The 25317-nt window shown below is 39.6% G+C and overlaps 1 protein-coding gene across 1 annotated transcript in view; it reads left to right on the top strand.

Annotated features, from left to right (window-relative positions):
• Positions 1 to 25317, top strand: part of LOC149225660 (RING/U-box superfamily protein) — a 130196-nt gene that overhangs the window by 34675 nt on the left and 70204 nt on the right. The window contains exons 3-4 of the mRNA XM_089377242.1: positions 3779 to 4499; positions 4727 to 4831. Of these exons, the coding sequence (XP_089233368.1) occupies positions 3779 to 4499; positions 4727 to 4831 (826 nt within the window). The remainder of the gene's footprint in view (positions 1 to 3778; positions 4500 to 4726; positions 4832 to 25317) is intronic.

Here is a 25317-nt window from a genome sequence, read left to right as displayed (position 1 = left end):
AACTCATTGAGCATCTTCTGAAACTCAATTTCAAACATTATGATCTTGATGATGCAACTTTGTTTGTTAAGAAGGTTGATCTTTTGATGATAGGGAACAACGAAAACTACATTGCATCCATAAAGAAGGAATTGAGGAAAGGTTTTGAAATCACTGATTTGGGCTACGTTCATTACTATCTTGGTATTGAAGTAACTCAACATTCGAAGTCCATATTCCTTTCTCAAAAGAATTACATTGGAGATCTGTTGAATAGGTTTGGCATGACTGAATGCAATCCTTTGACTACTCCAATGGAACAAAACTTAAAGCTCACATCCATTGAAGGAAAAGAATTTGAGGATGCAACAAAGTATAGACAACTTGTAGGAAGTCTCAACTACCTAACTACTACCAGACCAGAGATTTCGTTTGCTGTTGGAATCCTCTCCAGGTTTATGCAAAAGCCTTGTGAGGGACATTGGTCTGCGACAAAAAGAGTTCTAAAGCACCTGAAGGGAACTCAAGACTTTGGAATCAAGTATACACAGGTGGGTGACTTCAGCTTGATTGGATACTCTGATTCAGACTTCGATGGAGACAAAGGAAATGGGGTATCTATTTCAGGTTATGCTATGAGTCTTGGATCAGGAGCTGTCTCCTGGAGATCATGCAAACAATCAATTCTTGCAGATTCCACAATAGAGGCAAAATATGTGGCAGCAGCTGAGGCAACAAAAGAAATTGTGTGGCTCAGGAAAATTCTGGAAGATTTGCAGGTAAAACAAGTACAATCGACTCCACTCATGATTGACAATACCTCGGCAATAAAGTTGGCCAAGAACCCAAAGTTCCATGATCGAATGAAGCACATCAATACAAAATATCATCTCATTCGACATCATGTTGAGGCCAAAACAATCCATCTTCACCATTTTTCCACTAATGAGCAGATTGCAGACATCTTCACCAAAGCACTTGGAAGAGAAAAGCTTGAAAGATTCAGAACGATGCTTGGACTCACCAACATCCCTTCAGATTAAGGGGGGGGAATGTTGACACCTAATCATAGGGATTGGGTGAACAATTGTAATTAGTGTAAATAAATAATAGAGAAAATGAAGAGTCATCGGGAGATGAACTGAACAGTCACTCCCTCTTGTATATAATAATGAACAACTTGAATGAATAATACGATTACATTTGAGGAGTTACCTCCTGGTCTGACATTTATCAATATATATCTTTGGAGGGCTAAATTATACCATATGAAGAACGACCATAGGTACAAAATCCAACACTTCTCAGGTATCGTTCCATTATCCTCAAGGAAAAACGGTATGTTCCTCCCCCTGACAATAAATCACAAAATCCAAGTAATGAAAATGGGGACAATTCATCGGCTGGCCTGGGTATCCATTCTTTGATTTGACCAATAGCCCAAGGAATACTCGATGGATCATTTCCTGCAAGATATCTTATTACTGTTAAGATTGGAGGAAGTGATACACTTCTCAAAGTTGTGGTATTTGGACATGGCATTTCGATGCCACTTCCACAAATAAATGATGCTACAACAAAAGTAAAACGTACAAATATAGACATGAATACTGGATTTTCTTCACAACCATCTTCACCTCCACCACAAATTCTAGTTACCTTGTCAGAAGTATACGAGTCAACTTCTGTTATCCAAACCACAACTAAGCCAATTGTCATGACAGAGGTGGAAATAGCCTCTGAAAACAAACATGAAGATCTTCATCTTCACCAAAAACATGAATTTTGGGTGGAGAAAACACTGTTGAAGATATTCGTCTTCCCCAACAGCATGGTATTTAGATGGAGAAAACGCTGTTAGTGAGATGCTAGAATCTGTTACTCAGGATTACCTCCATCGTTTATATGGCTGGAAGATGGAGGTGAAGATTTCTGGAATTTATTATTTTATCATATATATATTTTTGCCGTCCCCTGGAAAATTTCGGGGTGTGCTCTAACCATACCGGAAACTCGTCTCCCTGTCCGCACTGTCACCTTAGTAGCCTTTCTGCAACTATTTAGTGGTGTTTACACCACAAGGGAGGCTTCCCTTTTTAGATCACTGAAGGGTATTCAATAATAATGTTCAAGGTAATGGATGGGATCAAATGATTTGGATAGGGTACTGACAAAGGCTATGGGGCTAAGATAATCTGCACCGAAGTACAAGTACTCCAACCCTGGACTGCTTAAGCAAATAATATGGTTTCATAGATTTTCAAGGATAGGGCATGCAATATCATATAATAGCTAGAAGAAATAGTCTTACAAAAGGATCAAGATAATCAATTAGTTATGCAAGGTTGAGGGTTTTAAATTGAGTTTTTATCACTGAAATATGCATAAAATAGCAATATACACAGGTTTTATGACTGCTTCCACCCTGAACTGCAAGCTGATATACCCTCTGATACAGGCACGAAAAACTCGCTGATGCAGCTCAGAATCCTGGGAATGCGAGTTGACTGCCTTGTGGAGGATTCAGGCTGCCTGTATACTTGTTCTGGCAGTGATACAACTCGTCTAGGTGATACAACTCGTCTAGACCTGAAGTATGCCCTCGACCTGTGTACAAATGGAACTCTGACTGCCTTCTCACAGTTCTAGCTCTTCTCTGGCTTAAACTCAGCCTCCTTGGGCAATCAAACTGCTGTAGCTGTTTTTAGGTTCTCTGCTGTAGTTTTCTTCCTCAGCCAAATTTGTCCTCCTCTCAAGCTCTGATGCTCTCCACATTTCCTTGTGAGAAGAATGAATGGAAAAACCCTTTTCCTTTCCTTTTGTCTTTCACAAATAAAGGAAACATAAACCTAGAGATCAAGGGCTGAGATTAAATCTCAGTCCATGAGATCAGTGGTTGAGATCAAGCCCCCACTTGTCCCCTTTCTCATGTTGAGCCCCTCACTTAAAAACACTCCTAGTACCTTCTAGTGTTTTAGTACCATGGTCACTTTTTCTCTCATAAAGTGACTTTTAAAACATAAGAGTCACTTTAATAACATAAAGTGAACTTAGTACTTTACACCTAAAGTCACTTTAATACACATGTGACTTTAATAAATTAAAATACAAAGTACACTACTCATAAAAGGTACTTGAGTTCCTTGACATCAATAAAACACATAATGTCCCTAGACAAATGGATGAATAATGTGCCCCTAGGCCAAAAGGATAGATGCCTAGGAAACACTTCCTTGGTACCATTTTTCTCAACAGATTCATTTTATTTCATTACTATCTTTGGTTTTGTACGTCCTTGGATCTTGAAGTGATGAGATCAGAGATTGGTTGTCTAAGGAAGAGATCAGAGATGTTTTTAATTTTCTCTTCATATGAGAAGAATGATGTTTTTCATATTTTAAACAGATGAAGCAGTATAGACTATAGAGTAAGTTTGTTTCCCTTAATGGTGCATTTAATATTTGAAGCAGTTCAAGGAAGTTTTCATTATCTTTCTGTCTTGTATTCGCCATTAGAAAAGCTCTTGGGCAAAGAGTTTTCTCTCAGCGTATTTAATCAGGTGGTTCTTTTTTTGTTTTTGTCCAAATTACACTGGTTCTTGGAATCTATAAATTATGGTAATATTTACATGGTTGATGTTTGTAGTTTAAGATGAGAGATATGCTTTGTATTGTTTGAATCGTATGCTTTTGAACAACCTTTTGGTTTTGCATGTCCTTTTATCTTTAAATGATGAGATAAGAGATTGGTTGTTTAAAGAATCTGATTTTTCCTTTGTTTTTCATTTTCCTCTTCATAGGAAGAGAATGAGGGAAAATCCATTATCCTATGAAGAAGGTGATAAAGCAGTGGCATCTTATAACAGCACATGTCCTAGGCTTGGTGGTTTGTCATGTTCTCTTAGCGAGGTCAGGGGCCTAGGCTGTGGAAATGATAATCTGCTGGATAGGTCAGTTGATAATGCATCTGAAGGTTATGCACAACTGGCCAAAAAGTCAACCGGGTGTTCCAAAATACATTGCCCCGAAAAAAATTTGTTAAGGTCTGACAGAAATAGAGCTCGTGCAACATGTTTGTCTTTGGCAGGAGATCAAGAACATTCTTTTGAAGCAGCCTCCTCTACTTGCTTGCCTGACTCTTGTAATCAGCAGCAGCAGGCCAATGTTAGTGAAAATCTTCAACACTCATTAAAAAAAGGGCGCATCCATATTCCTTCCATTGCTGAAGTATCATCAGCATTGGCTGATTCTGATGCTTCACCAGAGGTTATATACGTGAGGTCATCTAGATCATTGAGAAACAACTATTCATCTACCAGCAGTGCTAATGATGTCGTCGAGGTTGCCAGTCGTGAGCCCATTGATGTTGATAGTTTGGGATCACCTCCAACTGGAAGGGTAAACATAGACCCAAGTAATGGTGAGGCAGATGCCAGGGCTAGACAAATAGAAGAGGACGAAATGTTGGCCAGGCAGCTCCAAGAGGCATTTCAAGATGAGGTTTTGAGAGATGGTTATCAGGTAAAGTAATGGAGACTTGTTCAAGGTTGTTGATCCCGTTTGTTTACTTTTACATCTTGCATTCTAGAATATCATGCTCTGAAGTTTAATGATTGAAATACATTACTTAAAAGGTTTGTAGCCTTAGTTCAGTGGATTGGCTTTTGTAATTTCACAAGTGTTGGGTGCATCTTACATGAACTAAGCTTTCCATTGTTTGTAAATAGTTCTTGGCTTGATGCATGCAGAATCAAGATGGTCATTTACATTGGAGTGTACAGAGGGAGAGAAGTACCCGCATTTCTGCCCCTGCTTCTGGTTCTGTTTTGCCTGCAAGACATCATAACTTTCCTGTAAGCCACTTACATGACCCTCGAGTTGTTATATATTCCTGGTTACTTGTTAACTGTCATTAAATTGCAGAGTTCTACCCAAAGATGGACTCTCTGAATACACCCTGAAAACATTATTGTCTGTGTTCTCTACTGTTGGACCTTTTTCATGTAAATGTAATTCAAGATTGCTTATGAAATCTCTTAATTCTTGTCACCTGTATCGTTATATACCAGTTAGTCCATTACTGATTTAAAATTATTGATAATTTTGAGGAATGTAATGAATTTTCTCTGTTGTCTACTTCTTTCTTTCTTTAACCTAGCTTTTAGACTGTTTCAGAGATGCCGTAAGCAGTTCTTGTTGTCAAACATTGTTTTTCCTAGTTCCATTAACGTGTTTTGGTCACTTGCGAACAATAATGTTATATTCATGTCCATTTCTATTGATTTGGGAAGGTCTCCATTTATTGAAAATTACACTAGTCTGGTGCCTGGACCGCAAATACGGAGACAACTTCAGAATTGTAAGTATAGAAGGGAGGATTTGTTGTTCCACTCTTTGTGCATGTAGTCCGAGGGGGCCAATGGCTTGAATATATTTTTCCAAATAGCTTAATCTGTGTAGAAGATAGTCTGAGAGGACATGGATGACTTCATTCATTATTTACCTTCAACTCATATTTTAGTATTTTTTATCTTAGGAAAATAACTCCCTGGAAAGGTTGAATAGTTCCCTCATTCTAATTTCTGAGTATAATACCTAGTATAAGGCGTGCAGTGCTTAAGTTCCAGGCACTTCGCCCCGAGAGGATCAAGAGAGTTGAACCTGTGACCTCGCCTACATTGGGGAGAGAGACCTCTTGTCTGGCTATTGACTGGTCGAGCTAAACTTTGGGGCTAACTCGTGTCTTATTATTTATTGTCAATGTCGAGTGAATTGTTATTCTAGTATAATGATTTTTAGTGCCAGTTAACATTATACCTATGACTGTATTTTATGTAACTATTTTGGAGTGAATCTAATTTTATCTTCTAACAAAGTTTTTTTATGCAAGAATGGTGTGTTTCAAGATTCCCTCAATGTTATTTTTAAAAAATGTTGATGATAAGGATTTCTGGAGTGTTATTGGCAAAGTATTATTTTGGATAGGATGGTTTAAGTATTATTGGCTGAATATTCTTTTGCATAAGATGATTCAATTATTATAGGTGGAGTTGCAGGAATGAGTGGTCAGATCATAAGGACATAATGGATCTATAGTGAACTTCAGTAATTCAGTAAAATTGAAAGTACAGAAGAAATATAATGGCACTTTAATGATGCACACTTATGTTATCGGAAACATCATCCTGAACTGCCAGAAATGCCTTTCAGGTTTTCTGAAACGGAAACGGGTACGATCCGCATAAGATCTGCCTTTGAAACGTTTTTGAGCCATTTAAGAAAAATGGAAAAACCGGGTCCAGAAATGGAAATGTTTCAACAGTTTTTAATTTTTTTTTGGATCCGTTTCTGGATCCAAAAAGACATTGGAGTACCTGACCGTACCCTAAGTCATGGGATTCGCTGGATTTGAAGCACAAAATTCGAATTTTGGTGAATTGAAAGAAACAATATAATTTTTTCAATCTTTAAGGTAAATTTGGCATTGTCTTACGTAATGGCACCAACAGAGTTTTAGCAAGGGGTATTTAACGAACAATAAAAAGGTCTCGAGAGTCAATTTAGGAGTGATTATGATCAACCCTGAAAACAAATATCCCAACAGCTGTGACCCTTTCATTGTCCAAATGGTGTCCTCTAGGCTGTTGCTCACGATTGAAGACATGTGAATACCAACAATCTGCACAACCATCGATGTGGCTTCCTGTAAATCATTCTCGAATTGGATGAGACCCCAATTGGTCAACATACCTTCTGCGGATGCTTGTCTGCATAATGAGTAACTATTAATATTAATACAAGGTTTGGAGGTTATGATAATAAAAATCTACTTAATACGTTTGCATATTATTAATATAATAAGACGAGATGTTTATTAAAAGAAGGTAAAGTTTAATATAATAGTTGTATAATAAATTGAAATAATAACATATGTTATGCCAAACTTATAAAGTGAAAATAAAATTTAATTATTTATTACTTTTATATATTAATTATATGATTAAATTATTATATATTAATTATATTTTTCATTAAAATTTAAGAAATAATTAATGTTATATATATATATAATTATATGTATATATATGTTATGCCAAACTTATAAAGTGAAAATAGAATTTAATTATTTATTACTTTTATATATTAATTATATGATTAAATTATTATATATTAATTATATTTTAATTAAAATTTAAGAATTAATTGATGTTTTATATATATATATATATATATATATATATATATATAAATATAGATATATATTCGAATTTAAATTTTGTTGAATTTCTTTGTTGTCGAATTCGAATATGAACTTGAAGTAGGTGACTTAGACCGTACCCTGCATCTCTCCACACTTTTAAGGCGAACAATGGAGATGTAAAACTTCATCAAGACTTGGCTACGCTCCACATTCCACTCTAACTAGGCATCTACTCATCTAACACTCTGCCATTAATTAGCGGTTTGGAAGGCAAATTTTCTCCTTCAATGGCTTATTGAACTTTTCTGCCTGCTAGGATGTTGAAACTTGCCCTGAATCATTCTCTTTAATGCTGCTTATCCTTTCAGATAATTATGTCGGATGTTTCAGTCATGTCAGAAAAAAAATGTAGAAAACATGTTTCTATATACTTCGATCATGTAGGAGCAAGAGCATAGCAAGTTCATAAATTTAATTTTGTAATGAATTGATAATTTTGAGTTGTATTGGGAATGGATGATAATGATAATTTTGAGTTGCTTTGGGAATGGATGATAACCTCGAACCAAAACATCTCTCACAAATAGGGTTTTGCAATGTCAAGATAATGTTGTATGCCCATTTACTATATCAATAAAAAGAAAAACAAATTTGCAAATGTCACAGCTGCAATGTGCAACTCTTACGTATATCGTTAAATATAAAAATGTTGAAATGTAGTTTTATGGATGGTAATAAAAAATTTGTATTTTGTCATATATATATATATATATATATAATATGTCATTTCCTTGTATCATATTTGAATTTTTTGAAAATTTGCCATATTCGTTTCAAACCCCCTATCAATATCCATTCCCGTATCCATTTCGGTGCCAACTTAGATGCACACAAGAGGGATTGCTATAATACCCAAGCACATGAACAAGAGATGTGGAGTACAAAAGTGTGTTACATATAGACACCTCCTTTAGGGTTGGGGCGTTAAGCTTCAAGAAAATGACTTGGTTAGCACTAGTAAAAAAAGCCATATAATATAACAAATACAAGTTGTGGGCTAAGTAACCATATTTAAGCTTAATAAAGCTTCCGGTGCATCAAATAGAAGGTTGGCATTTGGCCTCGAGTGAAGATTAGCCACATAATCTTGATTGGTAAGTGTTGAGAAATCAATACTAGTAGGATTTAGGGTTTGATTCCTCTTTCTTTATAATTACTTGTGAATTATGTTGGCCTCTTTTACTGCTTAATTAGTTTTTCTTTCATCAAGCAATTACCAAATTATATGTGTATGAAGATCACAAAAACAAGAGACACAAGATGTAGGCACATAGCTAAGGAAAAACCCCTATAAGGGGAAAACTCAGTCAATAACTCTTCCTTCAGCAGATTCAATTCAAGATGAGACACTTCCAACTTCTTATACCTAGATAAAGACCTCCTCCAACCACCAAGTCAGCCCTTCCTTGCAATAGATGATCTTGAAAAAATACTCCAAGTGACAGCTTCACAACAGCAACTGCAGTCTAGAATTTCGGCACCCTAGCAATAGAACTTTGACCCCAACTTCAGAGTTTCAGACCTGCCCGCACTTATAAAATTTTCGGCTTGCCTGCACTTCTCAGCCTGCCTGTACTTTTCAGTTTACCTGTACTTCTTGGCCTCCCTGCACTTCTCAGCTTCCCTGCACTTCTCGGTCTACCTGCACTTCTCGGCTTGCCTGCACTACTTCTGAAATTCGATTCTCTTGTACTTTTGAAATTTCGATTTGCCTTTATATAAGTGTTTCTGCTTGTTAGTTAGGCCGACTTGTCCTTCTTTGAGGCCGACTTGTTGGGGACGGGGCTGACTTGGTGTGGAGATGGCAAATTACCTTTTTTGACTTAAAAATAATTCTTTTTACATGATACAAAAGCCCAAGAAGGGTCTAATAAAAATGATAATGACTCTAATGACTCAAAACAAAACCTATAAGCCTTCAATGGAGGCTTTGACCTACAAAAGATTGACCCAAGCATGAAACCCATGCTTTAATAAGTCATTTTTCTTTAATAATATATATATATATATATATATATATATTTTTTTTTTTTTGACAAGTACAATTATGAAGACCAAAACTAGTTACATTTTTCAACACTTCCTCTTAACTAGGGAGGTCTTCATAATGATATACATATGAAAGTACATGGAAGATTTTCAGAATGAAATGAACTACGAAGAGTTCTAGCACACTCAGTGTTGTGGACTAGATACCTGACTAGGGTAATCTATCTTGGTGGGATTAAGATGGACTCAAGCTTTCAGCCACTCTAGGTACCATCAGGGTTACTTGCTAACCATCAACCTAGGGATTTAGGTGTGTATCCAAGGTCGGAGCTCCATGACCAATGCCACCCTCCCTCTTTGGGATCTAGACATCAACACATAGGCCGACCCAATGTTCTCCCAAGCATCCACCATTAGATGCTTCATCTCTCCTATAAACTAAACCAAATATATCCATTTTTCCAAGCATGCTTCCAAAATGTTTAGACCACCTTATGGAGAGATTTACCTGTACAAACACAACCCCAATCAATAATAAACTTTCAAATATATATATATATATATACACACACACACACAAGAAAACACAAATTTTCAAGGTCCTCAATCATTCTGATGCTACTTTCATCAAGTTATCCATTTGCAATTTGTCAAAAGCTTTCTTCTTCTTTCATTTCTTTAGCAACACCAAAAGTCTTTTGTATGAACATTCATCTTGTAGTACTTTTGCTTACTTCAAGGTATTCACTATCATAATATGCCCTCCCTTTCAGTTGGGGAGATATACCCTTTCTTCTATCTAGGCTCCCTCTCAACTTAAGGAGATCAACCACTTCCTTCTTCTATAATGTCGAAGAACCTTTGATGGCTTCAATCCTTCTTATGGCATCAGGGTCATTTTGATCATCATCATTTTTATAAGTTCCTTCATCATGCTTATCATTATTATCATCTTTAGTTATGAACATCTTCAACATCTTGGAGATCATGTACTTGCAAAACTTAAATAGAAAGTACAATTGCATACAAGTATACATGAGCATAGAGTCAACTATATCATTATAAAAGAAGCATCAAAACAGTCAAACTTTAGACATCAAATACCTAACCCTAGATAGGTTCATAATCAACAAGGGTCATATCCTTTATATTCTAGATGTCAACTTCTTGCTAGGGTTTTGTCATAAACCTTAGATTAGAATTTAGAGACACAAGGCCTTAGATTCAATCAAATAATACTTCAACATAGTACTATACATCTAAGGTTTAACAATATACTTTATGACATACTCTACTAGGGTTTGTTGCAAACCCTAGATTTTATCATTAAGCTAAATCATATTAATACTCGAAAACATCATCATGTGCTAGAATATTAATCTATACTAGGGTTTTGTTACAAACCCTAGATTTCACAAACTGAAACATGAGTATCAACAATTATGTTAACATACTCGTATATACATACCTAGGATGCATTTCACAACAATATTTACTAGGTAAACCCAAGACACAAACATTAATACATCACCGTTAGATATACGCCAATTTTTATTCAGACTAGGGTTTTGATCATATGGACGAATATACACCTAGCTTTTCATTCCTAGGATCTTACTATAAAGGTTTTGATCACAAACCCTAAACCACCAAACCCTAAAAATCTAGGGTTTCATTATATAACCTAGGCATGACCAACAAACCCTAAAGGACTAGGGTTTTTACCAAGACATTATTAAAACGCTAAGCTTTTTAAAAAAATAGGATTTCACTATATGTTCTAGACTTTATCAACAACCCTGAAGTAGATAAGGGTTTCAATATTAGCATCGATATACCCTTAGGTTAGGGTTTTATAGTGAACCCTAAGAGTTTGGGTTCCACAATAATGATCAAACGATAATATAATCAGGGTAGATTCAATCTAATGATTAATCACCCTTACAAGAATCTTCCTTAAGCTTCCTTAACCAAACAACCTCCTCTCCTACTTCACATGCAACCACATATTCTGCCTCGGCACCACTCAATGTAACAGGATCTTGCTTCCTACTCATCCATGAGATCATAGCAGCTCCCAGACTAAACCATCCTTCGATAGTGCTCCTTCCATCGGTCTCATTGCCACCCCAATCAGAGTTTGTTTAGCCAATTAGCTTGACTTCCTTACTATCATACTTGAGGCAGTGATATATAGTGCCATGAAGATACCTGAGTATATGTTTAGCAGCTATCTAGTGATCATGATGGGGCTCCAACTGAAACTGACTAAGAATGTTACTGCAAAACATATATCTGGCCTAGTATTTACCAGATACATTATGGAGGTAAGATCCATGAGACTAGAGTCAAAGTCCCTCAATTTCTTGAGATTGGTGATCATAAGAGTAGTCATCGACTTGGAATCCATCATCCTAAATTTCTGCAACAACTTGATGATGTACTTTTCTTGCCCCAAATATATCTCCCTAGGTCTCTGCCATACTTATAGACCTAGGTAATAGTGCATAAGTCCTAGATCCTTTATTTCAAATTCAACTACCAACATCTTCTTGTATTCTTGAATTCTTCGCTTCACACCTGTGATGAATAGATCATCCACATATAGTAGAATAATGACGGGCTTATCATTCACGGCCTTGATGTAGAGATTCAGATCAACATAACTCCTCATGAACCCAATTCTAAGTAGATATGCATCCATCCTTGCATACCATGCCCTAGGTGCTTGCTTCAAACCATATAGGGCCTTCTTAAGTCTGCAAACATGAGAGTCCCTGGTATTACCTTCAAAGCCTTCAGGTTGTTCGATGTACACTTCCTCATCAATGTTCCCATTCAAAAATGTGGTCTTCACATCCATTTGATGGATATTCCAACCCATTGTAGCAGCTAATGAAACCAAATATCTAATGGTAGTGTACCTTGCTGTGGGTGCAAAGGTTTCTTCATAATCAATGTATTCCTTTTGAGAGAAACCCCTTGCAATGAATCTTGCTTTATACTTGTCTATACTTCCATCAATTGCATGGTTGATCTTATAGATCCATTTAGATGTGACAATCGATTTGTCACTAGGTTTAGGAACGATTTCCCAAACCCCATTCTTCATGGTGGATTGTTATTCTTCCTGCATTGCTTTCTTCCAAAACTCTTGATGCACAACTTCCTTGAATGTAGATGGTTCGACTTCAATCAATTTTGTATATGCAGCATAACCAAAATATCTTTTCAGTCTTTCTCTTTTCCTGAAGGTTCTTTTCGTAGCTTCATGACCTTTAGCATCTTCTTATGTAGCTTTCAACCAATTTGGCCTCTTCCTTGTGGTTGGGAGGACCACCGATTGAATAGGCTCACTTGGTTGTTCTTCTTTGAGATTTGTAGTAGTGTACTTCTTCTTCTTCAAATATGGGAACTTCTTCGTCATCGTAATCAATAGCAATATCCTTTGATTTCTTGTATGCTTGATTCTCATCAAATATGACATCCCTGCTTACTTCAATATATCTTCCTTCCTTGATGTAGATTCTATATGCTTTTGAAGAGAGACTATGTCCAATGAATATTCCCTTGATACTTGTAGCGTCCAAATTCTTTCCCTTGGCTTTGGGAACATGGATATATGCTGGACTTCCAAGGATTCAGAGGTGATCCACACCTGGCTTCTTTCCTATGATTACTTCTTCGGGTGTTGTATTATCAAGACTCTTATGAGGACTTCTATTTTGAATGTATACGATTGTCATCGTTGCTTCTCTCCATAAGAACTTTGGTAGATCTTGATCAAGGAGCATAGTTCGAATGCCTTCTTCAATTGACCTATTCTTCCTTTCGGCCAATCCATTTTGTTTGGGATAATAGGGAACAATGAGCTCGCTCTTAATACTTGGTTCCTTGCGATATGCAATCAATTCTTTAAAAGTGTATTCCCCACCATTGTCAGCCCTCAAAGTTTTTATCTTTCTTTCGGTTAGGGTTTCCATTTCAACCCTAAACTCCTTGAACTTATCAAATACTTCATCTTTTGTTTTGAGGAGGTAGAGCCATGTCTTTCTAGAATGGTCATCCATGAATGTCACATAGTAGAGATGACTTGCAAATGATTTGTTAGACATGGGCCCACACACATCAGAATGGATGAGGTCTAATATCTCTTTAGACCTAGTTTCACTATTATGAAATGGCTTTCTTGTATGTTTTCCCAAAGAGCATCCCTTGCACACACCTTCATGATCCAACTTCATATTAAGAATACCATGAACCAGTTGACTAAGAGTACAGATGATCTTATAATGTAGATGACCATACCTCCTATGCCATAGCTCAATGGGACTTATTTCCATATGAACCAAAGCTTGAGGAGGTGGTGTAATGAATCTATAAAGACTTTCTTCATGAACTCCAATAACCCTAGCTTTATCAATGCTAGAGTCTTTTCCCCAAACCAATACTTTTCCATCAACAAAAGCAATTCTTTCCCCTTTATCTTATAAACAAGAAATAGAAATCAAATTCTTTTTCAAACCTAGAACATATAGAATGTTGTTGTTGAGATGCAACTTCGATCCATTATCCAGCTTCAACGATGTTGATCCCGGGCCTCTAACAACATAGCTTTTATTGTCACCCAATTCCACTGCATGAGAAGATGGCTCCTTTGATAGTGTATGAAGTTGTTTACTTTATCTTGTCATGTGTCTTGATGCTCCACTATTAATGATCCACGCATTGTCATCATTAAGAGAACCTATAAGAGCAACCAAGAATCCTTGACTTTTGACCTTGTTGAATAAGTAGTAGATGGCCTTCTTGGGGCAGCTTCCAACAATGTTTATACTCATTCTTATGTAGTTCATTAAAGAGGGAGAATCCATGCCAACAAAGTGATCTTCGACTCTTCTTGATCTTAGCTCCGATACCATGTTGGAAAATCAAAGTAGTTATATTAAGGTTTGATTCTCCTTTCTTGATAATTACTTGTGGGTGTGTTGGATTCTTTTACTTCCTTATTATCTTATCTTTCATCAAGCAATTACCATATTATTTATGAATGAGGATCACAAAACAAGAGACACAAGATGTAGGCACTATGTCATGAAAAAACCCCCCTCGAGGGGAAAACCCAGTCAAGATAATTCTTCCTTTTAATAGTATTCTTTGAGACTATTCACCCTAGACAAAGACCATACCTTCCATCCACACCAAGTCAGCCTCCCAGATCTTCGACCCCTTTCCAACAACTTCGACTAGGCAACAACTTCCCGCATCAGGCAACTTCTGGCAACAGTGAAACTTGGAAGAATCCAATCTCCCAATCTAGGGCATGAAACAAAGAGAGAGGCACCAAAAGTTCGATTTTCTTCTTCTCCTCAGACTTCCCCAAACTCGTACTTCCATTGGCTCCCTGGCAAGAGACTTCGCACTTCCCCAGCTACTCTTGAGATATTGAACTAGCTTGAGATGTGATGCTCCAATGACTTCGACTAGCTTGTATTTATAGGCTCCATGTGAGGTCGAATATGTGTCCTTAGGCCGACTTGGTGTGGAGGATACATAAATCATTTTTGACTCAATAATAAACCTTTTTACATGATTCAAAAGGCGAAGAAGGGTCTCTTTGAATGTACAATGACTCTATATAGTATAAACTCAATATTAATCCTAGGAGTCCACAATGGGGACTTTGACTAATATAATGATGACCCAAGCATGAAACCCATGCTTTAATAAGTCATTGTTACAATAATAAAAATTATTTTCTTTATTCTTTGGACAAGTACATTTCATGATGACTCAAATACATTAAATGAAGACCGAACCTAGTTACAATTTCCAACAACAGTTAGTGCACATGTGGAGGTAGCCATGCAAGAGATGACCGTACAGGAAAATCATGGTTGAGTGGTAGGCCATATGAGAGTCGCTAGAGTTGCTAGGGAAAGGATCCATGCACACAAGTTAAGTGGCACAGTGTTTCAGAGAAACAAATCACAGAGGGAAGCCACCGTTTGATGTAGGTGATTGCTATGTCACATGGTTCTAGTTCAAATTCGAGTTCGACAATGATTAAGTTCGATTCAAATTCAAATTTTTTGATAAGGTTCGTTGTCAAATTTGACTATATACATTTTTCAATTAAAATATATACAATGAAATATAACATAAACTAATAGAAAATCAACATTAATAACCATATATGAATATGAATAATAATCAAAGTAACATAAATATATAACATATCATATATATTTTTTTGTTGGTCAATATACTTTAATTAGTTCTTCAAAATAAAAGATATATCAGCCCCATTCTTGCCTCTCCTCCCTGCACTACTCCCTGCACTCTGACTGGATTTGTTAGGGAGGAGAGGGCTTATCAAAAGAGCAAGAAAATCTCTAACATATTCACATGAAACCTTTAGATCATAGTCTACCGGGCAACAAAAAAGCCAAAAAAACCGACACACTGTTTCTTCAGACATTTCAGGGTGGCAGATGGGTGGGAGAGCCGAGTGTTCTTGACGGCTATTGTCCAACAAGAACATGATATTCAAGATGACTACTTCTTCCCTCCAGATCATGAAGATGCTCTATGATTCTTCTCTAGCTTCTTTCCACAACAACAAACGATCCAAAATCTCTTCTTGGTTACTTTGCAATTCATTAATATAGGTCACTAGTACAGCTCTATCCTCATACCGTTGGTGATGGTGATGGAGACTCTCCACTGATGCTGTAATCCCTTCCAGCTGTTCCATAACTAAACGTAGTGATGGGGCCTGTTCCACACGACCTTCCTCCAAATTTACTTCTCGGTTCTCCTCTAGCTCGCCACCTTCTTCTATTCCCATGTTAGCATCATCCTCTGGGCGTGGGCGACCCTCTTCAACACCGTGCATGGATCCTCCTGGAAGGGCCCTTCCCCGTTGTCTCAGCGTTTTATCTACCCAAATACAACCACCACAGTGCAGCACACATGTGTCCCTTTGTCTACCGCACCAAAGATGTAAACCAAAACAAGAACGCGAACACTGCAAACTTGAAACAAATGTATGATACCAACAAACTAGCCTTCGTTCCATAGCCTTGGGCTTAGCAGATAACCTTTTTAATTTAAAAGTCTTGAAATCTCCAGAACCCCAGAACACCTTTCTATCCAACAAACTTACCACTATCACCCCTGCCAAATGTTCACTGACACTCCTATAAACTGACCAACGAGTGAGGGCCTCTCAGAATGGGGCCTCTTTGACTTCAACTGAAACTACAAGCAGATTAGCAATAGAAAATGACCACTCGCTGAAATGGACAATCCATTTTGACATACCCCTTTACAGCAGGCTGAACCATAGAAGCTAAGAAAAATTCTAGAGGGCCCTCGACCCCAAAAGTTGTTTTGCAACGCGGGGTCACCAAAGATGCCTCACAACCCTTCACATTGACAAGTAGGGACAAAGGGGACCAACGACCCCAACTCCAAATTGAGAACTCTATTCTAACCAGGATTCCGCAACACTGACTCAAAAAATACCAACACTTAATAACATTACCAATCGCTCCACAGGAAGGGTATATTCCTCTTACCACACTGGTCTCAGAGCCGACGGAGAAGCTTGCTAACCGCTGCTTCTTCCACTAGCTACACGTCTAGAATGGGTTGCATTGTGAAATTTGGTCACCCTCCTTCTCCTGAGAGCCTCTCGGTCTTGTAAGCAACCTCTCTTGTGTGTGGCCCCTCATCGACAACTTGCATGTGAAGTGTGCCACTATTTCTATACAACTCCCAACGCATAGCCTATATGTGCTTTAAGTTGGACTCATGAGTTTCTCTTCTAGACTTGTGAGTGTTGGCGAGTTTAGGGAAATGGTCTCTTGTACTGTCGCTGCCACCCCCCCATTGTTGAGCAACCCTCATCTGCCACTGTCAACAAGCCCCATCCACTGTAGCTAAACTCCTTGTGCATGTCTTCTCAGTTTTGTGCATGGCCTCTCCTGTGCACAACCTCCTGTTTGTGGCTTGCATGCAAAATGCCACAAGTTCTCTATGGCTCCCTACCTACAACCTGTATGTGCCTTGAGTTGGACTTGTTTCTCTTCTAGATTCTTGAGTGTTGGGGGGTGCATGGAGATGGTTGTTGGAAATCTTGTTCACCATTGGAAACCCTCATGCCCATTCATCCCCATTCATCTCCATTCGCAACATGACCTTGTTTAGGTCGTTTCTTTACCTTCCCCCCTTCTCTGCTCGAGCTCACGTCTATAGGGCTAGAACTTTAGTGTGTAGTGGGCCAAGTTGGAGCTAGAGAGGGTGTGTGTTGACAGAGGGAGCTAGGTTACGGGTTGTTGGGCATCCCCAATGCCCTTAAGGGATTCACCTCCTTAGATTATTTTAATGACCTTGTTGCAGGTTATCTGCTTGTCTCCTTTGTTATAGATAGGAACAACCTCCTCCCTAGCAGTTGGGATGGTAGACCCGCAATTAGAGACATCACCAAGATAATTATTGGACCCAAAATTTCGATACACAGTGCCTCGAAGATTGGGGCAGCTATAACACTATTTAGGCCTTGATCATGAGATTAGAACACTTGGACTCTTCAAAGTTGGCCTTATGGACGAAGCTATATGAGCTTACCAACATAGTAGCAAGATAAAAGGGACTTTAACCACCCCTCTAACGAAGCCTTGCATGCGAAATCTCTCAACCAAAATAAAATAGGAGGAGATAAAATCCCAAGGCTACATTTCGACATGAAACAAAACACATATTTACTTATGGTCAGAGGTAGCTAGAGGATAGGTTAAAACCCCCCTTCCTTTCAAAGTAGTTGAGGATATATTACAAGCTAAGCTTGTGGAGGAGTGTACTAAGTGGGCATTGAATTAAACCTCAAGGTGAGAGAGATCCCTCTAGCTCTTCCGTCCTTGGGTCCCATGGTGGTTGGTACCTTGTTTCTTAGAGAATCTAGATCTCCTTGACGTCCCCTTGGAGAGAGATTGACTTGGGTTTGACTCCACTCTATTCGTTTGGTTCAAGTCTGCAACTAATATACTTCGAGCTCTCAGAGCTAAACATAAGCTATTGTCTCTCCCCAATAAGATCTTCCTTGATGAGTATCTAACTAGATCGCAGGTTTAGGAACTCAAATACTATAGAAAGTTAGTTACAAACTTACAACAACACACAAGATAGGGAAATGGGTAGTCATCCAAAACCTCATTGCAGTGATTTGAGATTCTTTTACACTAGGGTTGGGATCTTGTCCTAGTGTTTCCAAATGATGGGCTCAATGGAAGAGGGGATAAAGTGCAGGCATCTTCATTAATGGTTGAAATGGTAATGGGTCTTTTTGGTCACCGATTTATAAATGGGAAAATTCTTTATATTTCAGGATTCGGTTGGCCCTAAAATAGGCCTCCCTCCAAAAGTGTATAAATATGGATAACCATGGGCATACCAGGCAAGCAATTCGGTGCATCTGAGTATATAACATCTCTAGAGTAGTGTGAGGCCAAAAGGAGGAGGAATCTTGTGATATGAAAAGCAGTGATCAAGGCTAAAGGACCAAATTTCTCAAGTATTTTTTGAGGATGAGGTTGTGGAGGCAAGGTTTACTGATAAGGACTATTTAAGGGTCGAATTTGAGGCATACATTCATTGGATAGATTCGAGTCTGAGGCAAAAATCCGAGTTCCGAGTCTAAGGCAATCTAAGGCATAGATCTGAGTTCCGATCCTGAGGTAGAGATCTGAGTTCTAAGTTTTAGGCAGTCTGAGGGAGAGATCCGAGTTTCGAGTTTGAGGCAAAGATGTTGAAATTTGGGGCAGGTTCGGGATGAATTTCCCTAAGAGAAATCCAATTATCCCAAGGAGAAGCCCAATGATTCCAAGTACAAACCATGTTGCCCCAAGCAAGAATTCAAATTGGATAGAATAAATTATTATTATTGATTTATTAAATGAATCAAATTAATGTTGGGCAAGCAATCATCAAGTCGGCCTCTTTCCAAGAAAAGGGATAAATCATATATGGGTCTTCATCAAGTCAACTTGTCACCTTGTTGGGAAAATTCTCAAGTCAGTATATGGCAAATAATAATTTACTTAAATTTATTGTGGCACAAGTTCTGGTTGGCTCCATTAATGATGGCATCACCCAATCAAATGCCTATATATATTAGACCACCTTACGGCTCTTATCATCACAAGTGCAACACATCTTTGGAGAGAGTGATCTGAGGTAGCCGTAGGCTTGAGAGCCCTAGTTGAAGTGGAGAGAAGATGATTCTTGGTGTCTTTTTTGTCACTAATCTAGGTCGAGTTTAGTAGAGTGTCACTCGAGTGGAAGAGGACGAGTTTTGGACAATTTTTTGTGCATGTGTTGGAGCTATTTCTTCTGTGAACAGGTCGTGATTTGTCTTTGTGATTTCTGGAAATGTCGAGCCCTAAATAGGTGCTAGTGAGAGGTAGTTTACCATGAATCAACTGTGATAATTGGGTTGAGTTCCCTTGATGGACAACACAGGAGGAAGGGCTGGTTAGAGAAGGATCAACTCAGGTTTTGAGTGGTTTGGAGGCCAAATTGGAGGGCCAAAATACTAATGTATAGGTTCCCTTACCAAAGTCGAGGAATGTCAGGGAAAGGCTTCAGGATCGCGATAAAAAAGAGCAAGAGTCTGTTGTTTAAGGTATGTTTTATGTTCTAATGTATTGATGTATTGTTTGATGGTTGGACATTTGCGATGCAACCTAAGAACAATTTGGTTGGAGGACTGTAGTGGGTTGCTTCAAGCCCTAAGTACAGTCCCTTGTGAAGGTCAACATGATTGTTAGTGGGCTGATGGTTGGAGTCCAAAGGGTTGGCCTTTGAAGTAGCTAAAATGTTGATGGCAAGGGGGGTTGTTATCAAACCTAAGTTCATTAAGTTGTAGAGAGGTCATCTTATATGATATGGCAGTGATGCATGGCAATGATATTTTTCCTTATGACAGTGATGCATGGCAATGATACATGTCCTTGTGACAATGATGCATGGCAGTATTATTTGTCCTTACGACAATGATGTATGGCAATGATACTTATGTTTATAATGACAATAAATTTGACAGTGATATGACCATGACACATAATCATGGTATGTGTTCCTATAGTAGTAACTTGTATGCTACTTGATATATAGATATATGCTACTTTTAGTGATATGGATGTAGCCCTTTCAGAGGTCTTATGATTGCTTCTTGAATGGACTTGTCTGTTGCCATCCTACGAGGATCTTGTGTAATCCAGCGTTGGCCTTAGAAGGCCTAATGTGTTTGATGTTGAAAGACTTGTGTCTTATTATTATTGTACTTTGTATCTCAGTTGAACATTGATGAATACATAAGAAGAAGAATTGATTCTAGGTTTTCCTCCTTGTGGGGTTTTGCCCCAGTCTCTGACCAAAATCCTGGTGTCTCTATTGTGTATGCTTTTATTCTAATGTTCCTTACTATTCCGCCACATTGTTGACGTTAATGTTCTCTCTATATAATTGCTTATGATGATATGGGGTGAATATGATGTGAAAAATGTTGAAAATTGCAATTATCTTCAGCATAGATTAATCTAGCGCTAAAATTAATAATAGATCTGAGTTCTGAGTGTGAGGAACATATCCGAGTTCTGAGTATGAGGTAGTTTGAGGCAGAGATTTGAATTTCTGTGGCAGAATCTGAGGCCCTTCCTGAGGCAGCCCTAGGTCTATTTTGTGGCTCATCCTAGGCAGTTTGTTTGACCTATTTTGAGGTAACATGAGGCCCGAGTTTGTTGAAGTTTCTAAGTATACTTAGCTCGAAACCCTCCATGCACTTTATTTGATTTATTCCTACCTACCTACTTGTTATCTTCCTTAACAAGTTATTTACAATGTAAATTTTGAAAATAAACACTAGTGCATGCTCAACATATTGCAGATTAGCAACTAAAAGAAACAAGAACAAACACACCACATGACACCAGTATTTTTGGACTAATGTCCCCGGAAAAACCCAATGTGGGAAAATTGGTGCAGCTATCTGAGGGTTTTCTTATTGAGCAATATCAGAGTACAATTTGGGTGTTGAAACTGGCCTACCCAACAGGGAATTTCTTTAGCAGTAATACCTCTCAGTTTCTGACAAATCTACTGGCTGAAACCCCAGATAATCCTTCTGACAACTACTCAACACCAATTTGCTCCAAAAACCCCAACGTCTGCCCAATCTGGACTGCGTCAGCCTCTCCTAGCTTAGCGCTGGCATTGCGTCAGCCCCAGGAGGCCCTGCGTCAGTTCTCTGAGCCTCTGCGTCAGCTACGCTGGCCCCTCTGGTGCTTTGCGCAACACTTAGCTACCTCTGCATGGCCCTGCGTGAGCACTGGTTGGTCTTGCGTCTCTCTCTAGCTGCTCTGCTGATGTCTCGGCACTATCTTTGCCTCTCTGTCTCTCTGTACTCAATGCCCCTCAGCTGCTCTCCCGATCACTAATTCTATCTCTCTTAGCAAACCCCACTCTAGAGAATAGAATCACTGATCACTCTGGTGTGTTCTCCAAGTGACCCTCAAGCCTCCTCTTATACTTTTCCTGTTGACATATCAACGGCTGAGATTAAGTCCCTAATCAACGGCTAAGATTAGATCTGGCTTGATCCATGTCTTTTGGACACTCTAACACAGATTCATATTAATACATTAATATTTTATTTTCTCTAAGTTTAGACCTGGGGACTCCATTAAAAATATTAACTATTTTAATATCTCCTGATTTGTTTAGAATCTGCCCATACCCTTTTTGGGTATTGGAGATCTCATGTGCCCTAGCCTCTCCACCAAATTTCGTGGCTAGAGCACATCCGATGCTACCCCAAATCAACACTCCCTCTTAGCGAGGACTGTGCTCTAGCAATACTCCTCACTAAGTATTACTCTGATCATCCGACATCGGTACCTGTGCTGATGCTAGGCCTTCCTAACCAACATCCTCTGCACTGCTGCATCTTGTACTGCTGCCCATGGTTCTGCCACTGCCACTGCTGCATCCTGTACTGCTGCCCATGGTTCTGCCACTGCCATTGCTGCATCTGTACGACAACTCCCTATGCATCTGTGCTGCTGCTGGTCCTTCCTTCCAGCACTGCATTTGCACTGCACCTGCTCTCATCATGTTGCATCGTGCTGCCCACTGCTGCACTACAACCGAGTTACTGAGAAGTAAGTAACTGATCTCCCAACTGACCTCCCTGTTGTTCTAGAAACACCCACTGATGTTGAAGCTCCCTCTGCCGCTCACAAGTGCTCCCTCTCTGACCTCTGCGCTGCTGCAATAACTCCCTACGTCTCGCACCGTTGCACACCTCTCTGTGCCTTCCTGCATTGGTGCAACACTCCTGTGCCTCTCGCACTGCTGTAGCCTACTAGCTCTGCGCTGTCTCGGGACTCCTGCATTGTAGCTCTCTTTGCCGCTCCATCTGCATCCGTCTCTACCCAGCTCAGCCAGTCCTGCTACTCCTCTTCGGGGCTCCCGTAGCAAGGTCTAATCCAAGAGGCTGGGTACCTCGAGGACCCTGCCCCTCATTGCCTGTAGTCCACCTGACTACAGCTCGATGTCTCCCCACTTCCGTTCAAGTGGTGCGTGTGCACTCACGGCACAGTGATCGTTTGTCAAAACTTCCTTCTCTGCCCGTGCTGGCGCTGCCTTAGTCTCGAAAGACTCTTCTTCCTTGGACCCTGGGTCAAATAATGACCCAGCTCCCCACAGTGGAAGCACTTGATCTTAGAGAGATCTTTCTTCTTTCGCTTTTCCTACTTTCCCTTAGATGCTAGGGCCACATCTTCCTCCTCCTGCTTGACCTTGATCCCCTTGCTGCTACTACTTGTCTTCGATTGCCGTCTGATCTCTTCCCGGCGAAAGGCTACCCACATCTCGTCCCACGGTGGAAGTGTCCCTCTGACCAGTATACTCTGGACAAACACTTCCCAGTCTTCTGAGACACAGGGCTGTCCTCACCATCAGCGCCTGATCCAATGTCGCTCCTATAGTAGTCAACTGGTCTCAGATCTTATTCACTCCTTCGAGGAAGGTGTCAATCGATTGTCCCTTCTTCATCTGATATGACCTCATCTGATTCTTGAGCAACATTCTTCTCTGCACAGAAGTATGCTGATACAACTTCTTGAGTGCCTCCCACATCTCAAATGCCGTTTCCTTCTCGGCTATATGTGGTACCACATGATCCTTGACCCGTCAAGGATAATGCACTTGGCCCTTGCCATCGCCTCCTCGTACCTGTCATTATCATTGGGGTCGACTGGGACAACTATTACCTTCAAGGCGAAGTTCTTGACATGATTCCTGTCAAGCATTGATAAGATTCTGGTCTTCTAGACTGCTAAGTTTGATGCTCCGTCCAGTCTATCTTGGTCTCTTACCCCGTGTAGTGCCATGATGCTCCTCTACTTCCCTCCTCAAATTTCTCTGTTCGACTCCTCTGAGTCTCTACTTTCTGTTTGGAAGTTCTCTTTTAGACTCCTTTTGAGTCCCGATTTTCCTCCTGGAAATCCTTTTGCCGCTTGTCGAGATGCCCCCTACTCTGATTGACTTGTGCAACTACACTTTTGATCTGGGTTCCTTGGCTAGAAACCCTCGGTAACAACTACTTTGGCCCTGCTCTGTCAGGTACTGCTTTTACTACAGTACCTCACCAACTCCACTTTGCAATATTATTCCTGCAGCCTTCTAGACCCCAACAATTGCCTCTCTGTGAAATATGTCAGCCCCTATTTGCCTCATGCTGGCTCTGCGTCACCCCAAATGGGTCTGCGTCAGCCCTCTGGCCCTCTGCGTCAGCAGCGCTGGCCTTTTTGGGGCTTTGCGCAGCTCCTGGCTTCCTCTGCATGGCCCTGGCTGGCTCTGCGTAACGCTCCTTGGCCTTTGCGTTGCTAGAAACAACTTCTGTCACCTCGGGACAACTGTTTTCTGCTGCTATTGCTCCGCTTGGCTGATGTCTTTTAGTCCTCCTGTGATCTGCAATCACACTCTGATACCATGTTGAAGTTTCTAAGTTTACTTAGTTAGAAACCCTCCATGCTCTTTATCTGATTTATTCCTACCTACTTGTTATCTTCCTTAACAAGTTATTTACAATGTAAATACTGAAAATAAATACTAGTGCATGCTCAACATATTCAGATCAACAACTAAAAGAAACAAGAACAAACACACCACATGACACCATTATTTTTGGACTAATGTCCTAAGAAAAACCCAATGTGGGAAAACCAGTGCAACTATTTGAGGGTTTTCTTATTACGCAATATCAGAGTACAATCTGGGTGCCGAAACTGGCCTACCCAACAGAGAATTTCCTTAGCAGTAATACCTCTCGATTTCTGACAAATCTATTGGTTTAAACCTCGGATAATCCTTCGACAGCTACTCAGCACCAATCTGCCCAGAAACCCCAGCGTTTGCCCAATCTGACTGCGTGAGCCTCTCCTAGTCCACCGCTGGCACTGCGTCAGCCTATCTTGGCCCGTGTCAGCCTCAGGAGACCCTGCATTAGTTCTCTGAGCCTCTGCGTTAGCTACGCTGGTCCCTCTGGTGCTCTGCACAACACTTAGCTGCCTCTGTGTGGCCTTGCGTGAGCACTGGCTGCTCCTGCGTCTCTCTCTCTGGCTGCTCCGCTGCTGTTCCGACACTACCTCTGCCTCTCTGTCTCTCTGTACTCAATGCCCCTCAGCTGCTCTCCCGATCACTGATTCTATCTCTCTTAGCAAACCCCGCTCTAAAGAATAGAATCATTGATCACTCTGGTGTGTTCTCCAAGTGACCCTCAAGCCTCCTCTTATACTTTTCCTGTTGACATATCAATGGCCGAGATTAAGTCAATAATCAACGGCTAAGATTAGATCTGGCTTGATCCATGTCTTTTGGACCACTCTAACACAGATTCATATTAATACATATTAATATTTTATTTTCCCTAAGTTTAGACTTAGGGACTCCATTAAAAATATTAATTATTTTAATATCTCCTGATTTGTTTAGAATCTGCCCAAACCCTTTCTGGGTATTGGA

This window comes from Pinus tabuliformis, chromosome J, assembly GCF_031772625.1.
Source record: "Pinus tabuliformis cultivar Carrire ecotype Pingquan chromosome J, CPIR1, whole genome shotgun sequence".
In the NCBI taxonomy this organism is placed as follows: Eukaryota; Viridiplantae; Streptophyta; class Pinopsida; order Pinales; family Pinaceae; genus Pinus; species Pinus tabuliformis.
Note: the sequence above shows the minus strand (reverse complement) of the source record. Positions and strands in the feature narration are given on the sequence as shown.